The sequence below is a fragment of the Cicer arietinum genome, chromosome 5, assembly GCF_000331145.2.
Source record: "Cicer arietinum cultivar CDC Frontier isolate Library 1 chromosome 5, Cicar.CDCFrontier_v2.0, whole genome shotgun sequence".
In the NCBI taxonomy this organism is placed as follows: domain Eukaryota; kingdom Viridiplantae; phylum Streptophyta; class Magnoliopsida; order Fabales; family Fabaceae; genus Cicer; species Cicer arietinum.
The window spans coordinates 17,863,892-17,877,653 of NC_021164.2; the positions used below are offsets into that span (position 1 = coordinate 17,863,892).

At 28.0% G+C, this 13,762-nt stretch overlaps 1 protein-coding gene across 1 annotated transcript; it reads left to right on the forward strand.

Annotated features, from left to right (window-relative positions):
• Nucleotides 1-3,536: 3,536 nt before the first annotated feature.
• Nucleotides 3,537-8,837, forward strand: LOC101512085 (uncharacterized). The gene is made up of 9 exons (XM_004499763.4): nt 3,537-3,881; nt 3,991-4,074; nt 5,063-5,172; nt 5,303-5,353; nt 6,965-7,108; nt 7,178-7,267; nt 7,596-7,702; nt 7,823-7,907; nt 8,439-8,837. Exons 1-9 carry the CDS (start codon nt 3,770-3,772, stop codon nt 8,535-8,537), a joined length of 882 nt encoding a protein of 293 aa, XP_004499820.1. The 5' UTR covers nt 3,537-3,769; the 3' UTR covers nt 8,538-8,837.
• Nucleotides 8,838-13,762: the final 4,925 nt, after the last annotated feature.

The following is a 13,762-nucleotide window of genomic DNA, read 5'->3' on the forward strand; positions in this document are numbered from 1 at the left end:
GTTCAATTGAAATTAATAAACTGATTCTCAAATTTATAAAATAGTTTAGTTCAGTTTTTTGAACTGAAAATTAATTCGGCTTATATTTTTCAAACTGAAACCTGTTCGGTTTAGTTTTCAAAGAGTTTTAATTCAGAACTGAATTTTGTCCAACCAAATAATTTTGACGACCAGTTATAAGAAAAGACATATGTTTTTAACTTTCCAATAAAATAATCTATTCAAACAACTAATTCGATATCTATATTTCCTCCATTCCTTATTAAAAAGATTGTTTCTATTAATTTTTTTTTTTTCAAAATTTGAGCAATGCCCAAAAATAATTTACAAAGCCAAGACCACAATGACAATCTTAGTCTTCGAAAAGAATATATTTTTTTTCTATAAAGTAAAAAGGTTTCATGAATTTATAACATACATCTCAATTAATAAATGTCAATATTATTAGATCGGATATTGTGTCTTGAGTTCAAATTCAAAACCTCGCAATGATGTGAGTTTATTTACTATCTCATATAGACTAAAAAAAAGGTATTATGTGATCGATCATGCCATGAGTCAATGATTCTATATATTCTATTATTATATTTAAAACAAAAGTTAATAAAATCTTATCTATAATAAGTGTTATCTCAATAAAGATGATACATAATGACTTTATTGCCGATTAAAAAAGAAATATTAAACGAAATTTATAATAGTTTGACCTTTTAGACCGACACTAGTATTCACAAACTTCTCACTCTTCACTTTTTCATCATTGAAAATTAGCAAAAATATTTCTTTTGTAGGAGTCGAACCCAATATCTAAAGGATACATATTATCATTTATTCACTTCCATTACCAATTGAGATAATAACTCATTTTTTTAATAACAGTTCGACCCTCTGATCGACACTGTTATTCATGATCTTCTTGCTCCCCCTTCCACCATTGAAAATTAATGAGTCTTTATCTTTTGTAGGAGTCAAATCAGTACGTAGAGAATAAGTACCACCATTCATTAACCCCAATATATATAGAGCATCTCATATATTCATTTTGTATATTTTCTGATTATATCAATAAAGAATTTATTTTCAATTTGAACTCTCTCTCTCTCTCCCTCTCTCTCTCTCTCTATATATATATATAGATAGATATGAGTCCACAACATTCATGAATAATTACCCACAAGATGGTACCTACGAGACAAAATATTTACAAAATCAATGGGGATGCCACAAACCTTGTCCATGATAAGTCCGGAATTGGAACCATCATTATGGATTCATAGGGGTATCTCATGGCTCACCTAGAAGATTACAGGACTACCAAACGTAGATGTTGTAGAGACGTTGGGGACCCATGTATCCCTCCAATTTGCACTAGACCTTGGTTTCTGTAACATTATTTTGGAAGGAGATTCGCCTAATGTTTCCAAAGTAATTTGAAGCCTAAATCGTGACTCATCTTATTTTGGATCAATTATTGTTGATTGTTACCATTTATTAGTCTTGGTCTCCAGTCATTAGGTCAATCATGTAAAAAGAAGTGCAAATGTTTCAACACACATTTTAGCTAAGTTCTCTTTAAGCTATCCTAATTCTATGTGGATTGAAGAATGTCCCCCTTATACTTCGGGATCGACTTCAGCTGATTTTGCGGTCTAATGAAGTTTCTTTCTTGTCAAAATATATATATATATCCATGAACATTCACACATATGAAATTGTTTGAGAGAGTTTATGAAAATAATTTATGAAATGTTCATAAGTTGTTTTTAACGTATTTCTATAAGTTCACCCATGTAGCTTATGAAAAAACATATATGAAAATAGTTTGACTTTATTTTATCTTTTATTATAAAAATAACTTATACATAAATATTAATATAAAAAACACTTACTCTGTTCCGTCTCATATATAACCAAAACAAACTACCTTACTCTGTTTAAGAAAACTAGTTAATCTTATTTTTCAAAGTAAAAAAATAAAAGTTAATTGTATTCTTTAAATTGTCTTTCATGGAAACTTGTTCTATAAGAAAAAATTAGGGATGTTTGCAGGCTAGTTTGATTCGACTTGAATTGAACCCAATGTCCAATCGATTAAAAGTACATGGTTTGGTTTGGATTTATAAGTTTGTTTAGATAAAATTCAAATCGATGTATACTTAGTTGGTTTGATCGGGTTACAACACAAAATAATTATATCTAAAATAGTTATTGAAAAACCGTTACACACCTCTAGAAAATATAGTTATTGAAAAAATGATTAAATATATTTTTAGTCTCTATAAAATAAAATTTCAATATTTCAATTTTAATTCTTATAAAATAGAAATGCAGGTTTTAGTGTTAAAAAATTATTATGCATGCAGTTTTAGTCTCTACTTTTAAGTCAACATATATTTTTGAGTTAATTTTTACAAACATTATAAAAAGTTCTTATATAAAAAAAAATGAACTTAAAATTTGATTTCTAAGCCATATTTTTGTTATTTTCATTTTATAATACATTTTTTATATTTAAAAATTTCATATTTAATTCATAATAAATTCAAAAATTCTACATTTTTATAGAGCAATTTTTTTATAATATTTTAACCATATCACCAAAAAATCATTCAAAAATTTTTAAGTTGAAGAATAATTAAACGTATTTTGTTTTCAGTAAATTCTAAATTCATATTTAATTCCTATCAAATTAAAAAATTCTACATTTTTTTGGAATAACTTTTTATAATATTCGTAAATATATTATAAAAAATCATTCAAAAATTTTAAAATTAAAGAATAATTAGAAAAAAAATTAGTAAGAACTAAAATTGTTTGTTGGATAATTTGATAAGGCTTAAAATGATATTTTTATTTTATGAGGAATAAAATTAAAATATTAAAATTTTATATAGATTAAAAAATTTTAACCTTTAAAAAAAATCTAAAATTTATAACATTTAAAATATATTTAACCGCTAAAAAAAATCTAAGACTAATGAAAAGGATATTGCATGGATAATAGCATTAAATGTGATATATTTATTAACTCCTGTTTATATATTCTAGATTATACAAGTATATTTATTTATTTTGTTTATAGTCGAAATCAAATTTGAGTATTATTGATTGAATTAGTAGATTTTTTATTTGCTAGAGTTCAAACCTTATCATTTCACTCCTTCAACATTTTCAATTTTTAATCTCAAATCAGAGTTACCCGATCTCAAACTATTAGAGTTTTTTTTTCTTTCAATAATAATTAAACAATATTATTTCTACGATACATTAATACTTTCAAAATTTTATTCTGTCAACAAAATTATTCATAACTTTTTGAAATATTTTGTTTTTGTTTTTTGGTATGTTACAATAACTATTAGCAAGGACAAAATTTCTAGAAACTATTTATTTTTGAATTTCTCTGCGATACACCGTTAATAGAAAAATAATTATACCATCAATATATCAGATACGATTTAAAAATAATTGCAGTAAAAATATTTATAATACAAGGATTAAATCTTTATTTATTTTTGATTTTCCAAATAAACTTGACCCTAATTGATTCTATTTGGTTTGATACATTGTTTGGATCGGGTATCTCTGTGGATACAATAACAAGAAAACGGCGCCAGTTTTATATTAGGTTTTTGAAAACGGTCGCCGCACCCTCACCGGCGTCAGTCGATACACTACCGCCGTCGTACCGTTACTGCCTCATCTAACCTTCATCCCATCTTCACTTTTCATTTTCTAACTTTGTTAGTTCAGTTTCTTTGTTCTCAAAATGCTGCGTAGAAATATCCGTTTGCGGAGAGAATATTTGTATAGAAAAAGCTTAGAAGGAAAAGAGCGTTTGCTTTATGAGAAGAAGCGAAAAATCAGAGAAGCTCTTCAAGGTTTTCATTCATTCATGAGTTTCGTTTACTCTTTTTTTTTTCGTTTTTTATTTTTAATATTATTTCTTTTAATATTTTTAATTTTGTTTCTGTTTTTTTGTTTTTGCAGAAGGGAAGCCTATACCTACTGAGCTTAGAAACGAGGAGGCGGCACTTCGTCGCGAAATCGATTTGGAAGATGAAAATACAGCTGGTATTGTGTTTCGTTGCTTTTTACTTTTCAAATTTTAAGTAAATTTTGTTGTGAATAATGTTTGGTTGCTGAGGGATTGAACTTGAGTATTTCTATGTTATTTTAAAATGTTGGTGAATGATGAATTTTCCTCTTTGAATTATTATAAATAAGGGTTATGAGCATGACCATGAGTTTTTTGTAATGCGCTTCAATTAAGGTCGAAATGGGAGTATCCAATTTAATCCCTAGCTAGAACAATTTTGTCCATGAGATTTCAGCTTAGTGGTAAGAAATTGACTTTGTAACTTCAAGAGACGGATTTCATATCTCTCTGCAGATAGTTGTAAAATGGTCGTTATTGTCACTTTGATAAATAATAATTTCAAAAAATAAGTTCAATATCAATTTTTTCAAAAGCTCTCGTTTTCAGGAATACTTATAAGCTTATAGAGATTTTAATGTAAGTAAAGAATCATAGTAATTTTTAAATTTAGTTTCTATATTTGAAGCTTATCCAACGGGAGCCAAGCCTTAGCAGCTCTTGGAGGAAGCTATACATCTTAGGCTATAGTTTTCTTAAAGATAGCTTCTTGGAGGAAATTTCATTCAGAGAGGCATATCATATGCATGAATCCATGAGTTGTCAAAGTCCTCACAGATGTTTCACAATGAACTAACTCATAAAGGCCTTGCAATGAGGAGCTATATTCTGCTTAGGATTATATTTGTATCAAACAAAATGTCTTCATTGAGTTTTATGGGTGGAAAACTAGAAAACAGTAATTTTTAATCAATTTTGAAATTCAAGTGATTTTTTTTTACCTAAAATAGGTTTGGAATGCCAAAAGACTTTGAACCTTTCAAAATTTGATTTTCATAACACCTTTCTCTTGTATAAACCTCTAGTGCATCATATTTTCTCTGGCTTAGTTGTGTCTTTCAATATGGGGGCTGATGTGGTTTGTTAATTTGTTGGTTTTGATACTTTGTGCTCTGTTGAATTCAGTCCCAAGAACACACATTGATGATGAGTATGCATTTGCTGCTGAGAAAGATCCTAAAATTTTGCTGACCACATCTAGGGATCCAAGCGCTCCTCTTCAACAATTTGTAAAGGTTTGCAAATGTTTTCTCGTTGTACTGCGCTGATTGTTTCAAACATTTTTGTTAACAAACACCTTGTTTGGTTTATTTGGTGCTATACCTACTACTTAATGTATATCATTATCTTCAATTCTTTGTGTAGGAGTTGAGTATTGTCTTTCCCAATGCTCAAAGAATGAACCGTGGTGGTCAGGTTGGAACCTTTACCATTTATCATCTATTATCTCATTTTTTGTATGTGTTTGTATCATGAATTTGATTATTTGGTGCCTTTTTCATTTATAGTTTTTACATAAAAAATATATATGCAATTAGATAAAATCAGTATTGTCAAATAGCAGAGCGGCGCTATAGCACTTTAGTGTAGTGGATTTTGAACAAATCGATATTGTTCTGCAATACGCAATGTAGTATAAAATCTTGTCAAATAGCGACTACAACGGCGTTATAGCACTAAAGTGTACCATAATTTGTAAAAACAACTATTTTCCGCGACCTGCAATCAACAACACTGGGGAAAATAGGATATCATTCCAAAACTAAAAGATATCTTTATAATTTGTCTTCATGTTATCCTAGTTCTCTTAAAGCAACCTTAAGCAGAGCACCAAAGACATGCCATAGACACAAATACTATGTTATAGCATATGCGTTATGCAAGGCTTCTTCATCTTTCTGATGCTCTGCTGAAATGATTCAAAATACTCACGTACCAAAGATCCATACAAGTCCTTGTGTCTGTGTCGGAAAGCATATGTCACATCGTGTGACAACATTCTATGGTGAAACAACTCCCCCACTGCCCACCAACTCCAATGAATTTGAAGTAATTATTCCATGGGAATGTAGGTGCACAACAACTTAGAAAAAAGAGGGACGCTGTTTCCAAACTAGACCTGCACATACCACATCAGAACAGAAAACTATATTATGTCCATAAACATCACTTTTACCTATTCTACTGCTCTATCCAAACAACACAGTTGACCTTAGAGTGAGTTTTTTATTTCTAGATTCCAATTGGTCTTGAAGGAACTATTCTCTATCAGGAGAACGAGATAAAAACCTATTTGCAAGAGTTAAACACACCAAAAGTATTGAGAAACCAAATTCTCACTGGGCTATAAAAAGTGTGAGAAGAATCCCATTAACAAGAGTTTCATTGCTACACTTGGGGTTATCCAATGTGATACACACTTTATTTGTCTTCTGATTTAAGTTGGTAAAGATATGATTCCGTGATTTGCTGCCAACATTTTACACACAAATTTATAGCTCGTAGACCCTTATGTTCCATAATTCAAACTCCTACAGTCCTACATCTCATAATTTTTCTAATCCATTGTTCAACATAAAAACCATATTTCTATCTAGTTTTTGTTTTACTTCTTTGAACATGAACTTTACTATAAGTGATCCAGGTGTAACAAATGTTTGCTTCAGGGAGCCTTCGAATTGCACTTGTGAAGAAATTTTTACATTATATAATATCATACTGGCTTATTTAGAGTTTCTGTAGATAGGAAACAAAATAAATTCAATGAATTACTAATGTTTAACTCAACCCTAGGTTATTTGGTGCAGTTTAATATGTTTCATAATAAATTATTTCCTAATGTGGCTCTAACTTAAGTAATTTGTTTTACTAATCTTGAACAATATGGTTGTGTTTGTCCACTCTGAGCAATTGCTTGTACAATATTTGTTGGCTTAAGCGTGATAATATACATACCTCAAATATAATAATTTATTAATGCTAGACACCTTGAACTAATCAATCATATATACTTCCCTTTTGTTTCAGGTTATTTCAGAGATTATAGAATCTTGCCGTTCACATGACTATACAGATGTTATCTTGGTTCATGAACATCGTGGTGTGCCAGATGGTTTAATTGTTTGCCATCTACCATATGGTCCTACTGCATATTTTGGATTACTCAATGTGGTAAGTGTTAGTCTTAGTGTTAACTAAGTAAATTTAGCAGACTACATGCTAATTTGTTGTTTCTTGCAGGTTACAAGGCACGAAATTAGAGACAAAAAAGCTATTGGAACAATGCCTGAGGCTTATCCACATCTGATTCTTGATAATTTCTCAACCAAGGTATTCATAATTCAATATCACTGGAATACTAGTGGATGTTGGTGAATAAAGTTAAATCCCACTATATTCCATATGTTTTTGGGGGGAAAATGTTGAGAGTCCACAAAAAATATGTCAACATTGAAAACATTGATATTTGTGATGGTTGTATGTTAGCAGAATCTTTTGACTTTGATCTTCTGTTTTCTTTTCTATTTCCCAACTATCTTTAAGAAAATATGCTTCTGCACATTCAATTTTAACAACAAAGTTACCATCTATAATATAATAATAACACTACTTTTGTGCAAATGCTGACTGCTCATAATTTCTTTCGGTCTGTAAACAGTTAGGTGAAAGGACGGCCAACATTCTAAAATATCTGTTTCCAGTACCAAAACCAGACACTAAACGTATTGTCACTTTTGCCAACAAGTCTGACTATATCTCGTTCAGGTTGGTGTATACGTTTTGTGCATTTGTCCTTTTCTACAATTACTTGTTCAAGTTCTGTCAACTTTTTCTTGTTTGGATTAGCTTCCTTCTCATTTGAAATATTGTGTCTGCTGCATACAGGCATCATATATATGAAAAACAAGGCGGTCCTAAATCCGTAGAATTGAAGGAAATCGGTCCACGGTTTGAGTTGCGACTATATCAGGTATGCATTGCAATTAAGTTCACTTTTGATTGCTTTGTTGCTAGTAGTTTTATGAGGCAGGATTACATGCCACTAAAATTATTAAAAAAAAACTACACAATTTCTGTTACTTGATGATATAGCTGCAACTGGGATTTAAAGATTGTAGTAAGTCTAGTGAGTGTTTGTCGCGTGGATTATCTGAAAAAATTAATGCTACCATCACCGATAATTCAATATTTTCTTATAAACAAAATTATTTATTTATTTATTTTTCATTTGATTATCTTGTTATCACCTCCAATTTTATAATTTTGCATGAATGCTCATTTGAACTTGAGCTTTTTTTTAATAAAGAAACACAATTATTGCATAATATTCTATAATTATTTTTTGTATGTGTTTTTGAGAAGTTTATTTTATACCTTGGATATTTTTGCATTTATTATCGTTGCAATTGCTAGTTTACATAAATTGCCAATCTTATTCCTAAGTCGCGGCCAATATTGAATACCAAAAACCTGTCTTCATGTGTCTGTAACCTTTTTGCAGATAAAATTGGGAACAGTGGATCAAGCTGAAGCTCAACTAGAATGGGTCATCAGACCTTACATGAACACAACCAGGAAGAGAAAATTTCTCAGTGATTGATGCAAGGCATAATATCAAATGTTTCAATGGTGTTAGTGAAGTTGCAGCTGAACCATATTATACATTCTTTGTAGAAGAAAAGCTCAAAATTTTGGAGTGGAGATTATTTAACATTTTGGACCAACACAAATACAAGAAAATGGGAATTGAAATGTGCTTGTTACTTAATTTTTGAGGAAAATTATATTTAGGAATTTGATTTGTAATGGTGTTTTTACTTGATTTGCTGAAATGTTGGATATACTAGACTTACCAAGGGTCTGTTTATTTTAATTTTTTTTTTAAAAGTTTTTCATGAAACTGTGAGCAGTCTTTGTTAGTCTTTTGGTCTTGTTTTCAAAACATAAGTATTATAAGTTTAATATATATTAGTGAAAAACGTTTTTCTTGAGAAAAAAATGTGGCAAAAGTGAGTTGTCGATACATGTCTTTAAATAAACAATGGCTGTATTGAACGAGTTAGTTATGCAAATAAATAACTGTGAAAAGATCATGAATAATTCCAGTGGCTGTACATAAATAAACAATTAAATTGAAGTATATATCTTTTTTAGGTTTCAATTTTAATGTTTAATCGGATTCAATGTTAGTAAGTTTTTAATCTATCATAGAAAAAGGTTATATTAATTTTTTTTAAATTATAATTTTTTTTCTTGAGAAATTTTTAAACTTAGACAATTTCTATGATATTCTTTTTTAAAAAAAAAGGAGAATACCGATACTCTTAATATTTTAACTAATAAATGTGTTACTTTTTTCACATTAACATTTATATATTATATATTAAGTTGACTAAATTATTTGTTCCCATACATTAATCTTTTTTTAATCTCCTAAATTTTAATAAATTATTTTCCTAAATTTTTATTTATTTTAATTAAAATTAAAATCATTATCAATACAGAAGTTTAGAATTATTTCCCTTTCTCTCACGAAACCGCTTTACCATAAAAAAAAACTGCTTTCCTCCGCCGTCCTTGGTCGTGAGAAGAACTCTCCACCGTGCTTCCACCACCATGAGAAGATTCCTCCTCTATCTCACTTTCAATTCATTCGTCTTTGCGTTAATATTGTCTTGGTGTCGTCGACCGCGCACTGTCATCGTCGCGCCGTCGTTTCTAGGTTCTTCTTTAATTCTTAATGAACTAACGGCGGAGATAGACGGTGTCGAACCGAGGAGAGAGACGGTGCAGTAGAGAGATAAAGAGAGGATATAAGAAACTTGGTTTATTTATTTATTTATATATAATTCAATAAATAAATAACTATTTTAAAATAGAACAAAAATATAAAACTTCAAAATTTGATGGTGTTAAATTTAAAATATGATCAAATTTACTAATAAATGATATGTTATTAAGCTATTAGTAATTTAAACATAATTTTTAATTGTATCATAAAAGTCTCATAAATTTATTATTTAGGATTTATTCAGTTTACTATTTTTAAAATTTTGACGTCTTTTTACTATCAATTTCTAGCATCAATATTTAAAAATAAAAATAAAAAGTAAATCTTTTTTGTAATTGAAAATAAGAGTAAAAATGAAGACAGTTTTTTTTAGTACAAAATATGAAAACTTATTAGTATACAAGAAAACGAGGACCGAATAAAAGCTATCGACAAAATTTGGATGACTGAAATTTATGTTCAGATTTGTTGAAGTTGGTTATTAGTTGTCTCTGGAATGTTATTAATAAAAAATAATATTTAAAAATTAATATATCTAATCTAAATTTGTAATTAAATGTATAGGGAGTATAATACTCTTCATTGTTCATGTTATCAGTTGCTCGTCGATGTCTCAAAATAATAAAGTTGACTCTTAATAGAAAGTTGGCTTTTGTACCCCTCAATTAATCATGTACCCTCTCATTTAAAAATTTTATTTTTAAATGTTCAAACTACCTTTGATAAAACTGTAAAAATTTAAAAGAATTTTTTTTACTGAAAATTTCACAATGAATGAAATTTCCGGTAGTTATAAATGAATACCGGAAATTTCAGAATGAATGAAATTTCCGGTAGTTATAAATGAATACCGGAAATTTCATTTTTTAAATTTCCGATAGTCATAAATGAATACCGAATATTATTTATAAATTAATTAATAAAATAAATTATATTAATAATAATAATAAAAGTAATAATAATAAAAGTAATAATAATGATAATAATAAAGTAAAGTAAATTATATTATTAAAACTTTATATATTTTTTAAATATTTTTATTATTATTTTTTAATTATATTAACAATATTTTATTAATTTTTTTTATTAGATCGGAATAAAAATAGGAGAGAGTTGTTAAGAAAATAAGTTGTTATTTTATAAAATATTCGCAATAAAAATAGGAGTGAGTTGTTAAGAAAATATGTTGTTATTTTATAGGCAAAATATTAGGGACACATTTTGTTTGTGGCACATTTAGTCAACCATTTGATTTTAGGATGAATGTTTGTAGCAAAATATTAGGAACACGTTTTTGTTTGTGGCAAAATATTAGGGACACGTTTTGTTTGTGGCAAAATTTTAACATATATTTTAATAATATAATTTACTTTACTTTATTATTATTATTACTTTTATTATTATTATTATTAATATAATTTATTTTATTAATTAATTTATAAATAATATTTGGTATTCATTTATAACTACCGGAAATTTCAAAAATGAAATTTCGGGTATTCATTTATAACTATCGGAAATTTCAAAAATGAAATTTCCGGTATTCATTTATAACTACCGGAAATTTCATTAATTCTGAAATTTCCGGTAAAAAAAATTCTTTTAAATTTTTACAGTTTTATTGAGAGTAATTTGAACATTTAAAAATAAAATTTTTAAATGAGGGGATACAGAATTAATTGAGGGAGTACAAAAGCCAACTTTCCTCTTAATATTAGTGATACTTCTGAAGGATTCTACGATTGTATTTCGAATGTTCTTTATAGCAAGATTTGTTAAAATGGGGCTGACGATTTTGGTCCACATATTAGTATTGGTGGGCCTTGGAAAAGAACGGAAACAATGAAACAAGGTTGGATTTTCTACTTGTTAGTTGTTACCTCCATCTATATCTTCCACCCCTCAACATATTTAAAAAAATTATTTTATTTGTTTTGCTATGTACTAAAATAGAAAATTTTAGAGTAGAAAATTTTCAAAAAAGGAAATTTCAGAAATTAAATTATTTTTGAAATAGAATAGGAAATTTCAAAAAGATAATGTCATTATTTAAAATAAAATTTACATTTTGAAAATTTGATTAACATTTTAAATTTCCGAAACTTTCATCTTTTTCGAAAGTTTCAAAAATTTTATTTTATAAAAAAATTATATTTTAAATTTTTTAAAGTTCTGAAACTTTTGTTAAATGTAGTTTCGAAAATTTTAATTTAATTCAAACTTTAACAAAAATTGATTAATTTAAAACAATAAAAAAATAATTTCCAGTTTTTCAAAACAAAATTTGAAAGTTTCAAACAGTATAAAATTTTTGAAAAAGGAAATTCCATAAATAGAAAAATTAATTAATATTTTTGAAATAGGAAATGGAAGAAATTTCAAAATAGAAATAAGAAATTCTAAAATAGGAAATTCCAACAAAAATAATGTAACTATTTTGAAACAAAATTAAAAATTCGAAAATTTGATTTTCGAAATCATACATGTTTCAAAATTTTGAAAGTTCCAAAACTTTGTATTTCGAAACTTTTGTTAAAGACGAAAAGTTTCGGAAATATTTTATAAATATAATAAATTGTATTTCAAAATTAAAAATTAATTCAAACTTTCGAAAGTAAACTCAGTTTGTATTTGAAAATTTTAAAAAATTTCTAATAATTTTTGCTAAAGTTTCGAATGTGTGAGTGAAAAGGAAAAAAAATCAACCTTTTATATATAATAAAAAGGATAAAATAGTGTCTTTAAGTGTATTGGGGGAGTGGGATGTAGGCAAGTAGAAAACTCAACATGTTTTTATGGTTTAGTCAATTTAGCTCGCATTAAAAATGTGGTTGGGTCAGACATGCTAATGAGTTATGGACTGACCCACAACAATTAAAAAATTGTCATATAAAAACACTATTGCGAGCAAATTTGGCCCTACTCAAATAATGATATTTTTTTTACTACTTTTGTATTGACTTTAGAAAATGGGTCTTTCAGACGAGTTCTAAAAAACAAAAGTAATAGGTTCAGAATTAAGAAAAAACAAGAAAACTTAATTTATTAAAAAAAATCAAGAAAATGTATTCCACTAAAAGACTAATTTACTTTTTTATGGTCTGCAGATCAACCCGTTTATCCGTGGACCTACGCATGGCGAACATAGACTAGCATATTATTATCACAACCGGACTTAGACTAGCATATTATTATCACAACTGTTCTCACTCGCGGACGAGCCAACCCAATCCGTTTAAATGTGAAGGTTTTATGCAGAGCATGTTAAACGAGGCGATCTATCTGCAAATCCAGCTCTAGATATGTGGAGTTATGTGTTACAAATTTATTTTATTGTCCCTACTAAAATAGAGCAATTTATTTCTTAACAAAAATATTTACAATTGAGTCGAGCCGTTGGCCTGCACAAACCATAGAAAACGGGTCAGTCTTGATAAATCATAGCCCAAAAACAAAGCAGAATATGTCGAATTGGCTCATTCCTTTATTTTACAATGATGTTATTGTGAAATACAAGTTGAGACATGAATGTGTAGGATATTGTGAAACAGTAACAACTTTGAAATTAGAGGTTGCCATATTCACACACGTTTAATATCTGACATTTGTAGTCCTCAAAGGAATAGTCCAGTAGGCTAAGGGATACCGAAAGAGTTTTATATAAGAGGTCCAAAGTTCAATCCATCCTACTTACATTTCTCCCTCCTAACATATATACTAATTACTAACATTTGTCAAACAAAAAAATATCTCCGACTTCTGTACAATGTGTTTGACAATTCAGACAAGTATTTCATTTAATTTTATACCTTGGACAAATATTAACAAATCTATGAAGTTAAAAGATACCTTGGACACATATTAACACATCTATGGAGTTAAAAAATATGTGTGTCAAAGCAATCTTGATCAATGAGGAGTTAAAGACATTATATTTTATTACATCATAATTTAGATGCACAAATATATCTTGATCTGCAATTTAGATATTTTATAAAAAATATTCATGTTTTAATTAATTATAATGAATAATA

Coding starts and splice junctions, on each gene's coding strand:
- LOC101512085 (XM_004499763.4), top strand. CDS start 3,770: ATGCTGCGTAGAAATATCCGTTTGCGGAGAGAATATTTGTATAGAAAA. Junction 5,173..5,302: donor CTCTTCAACAATTTGTAAAG/GTTTGCAAATGT, acceptor TTCTTTGTGTAG/GAGTTGAGTATTGTCTTTCC. Junction 7,109..7,177: donor ATTTTGGATTACTCAATGTG/GTAAGTGTTAGT, acceptor TGTTTCTTGCAG/GTTACAAGGCACGAAATTAG.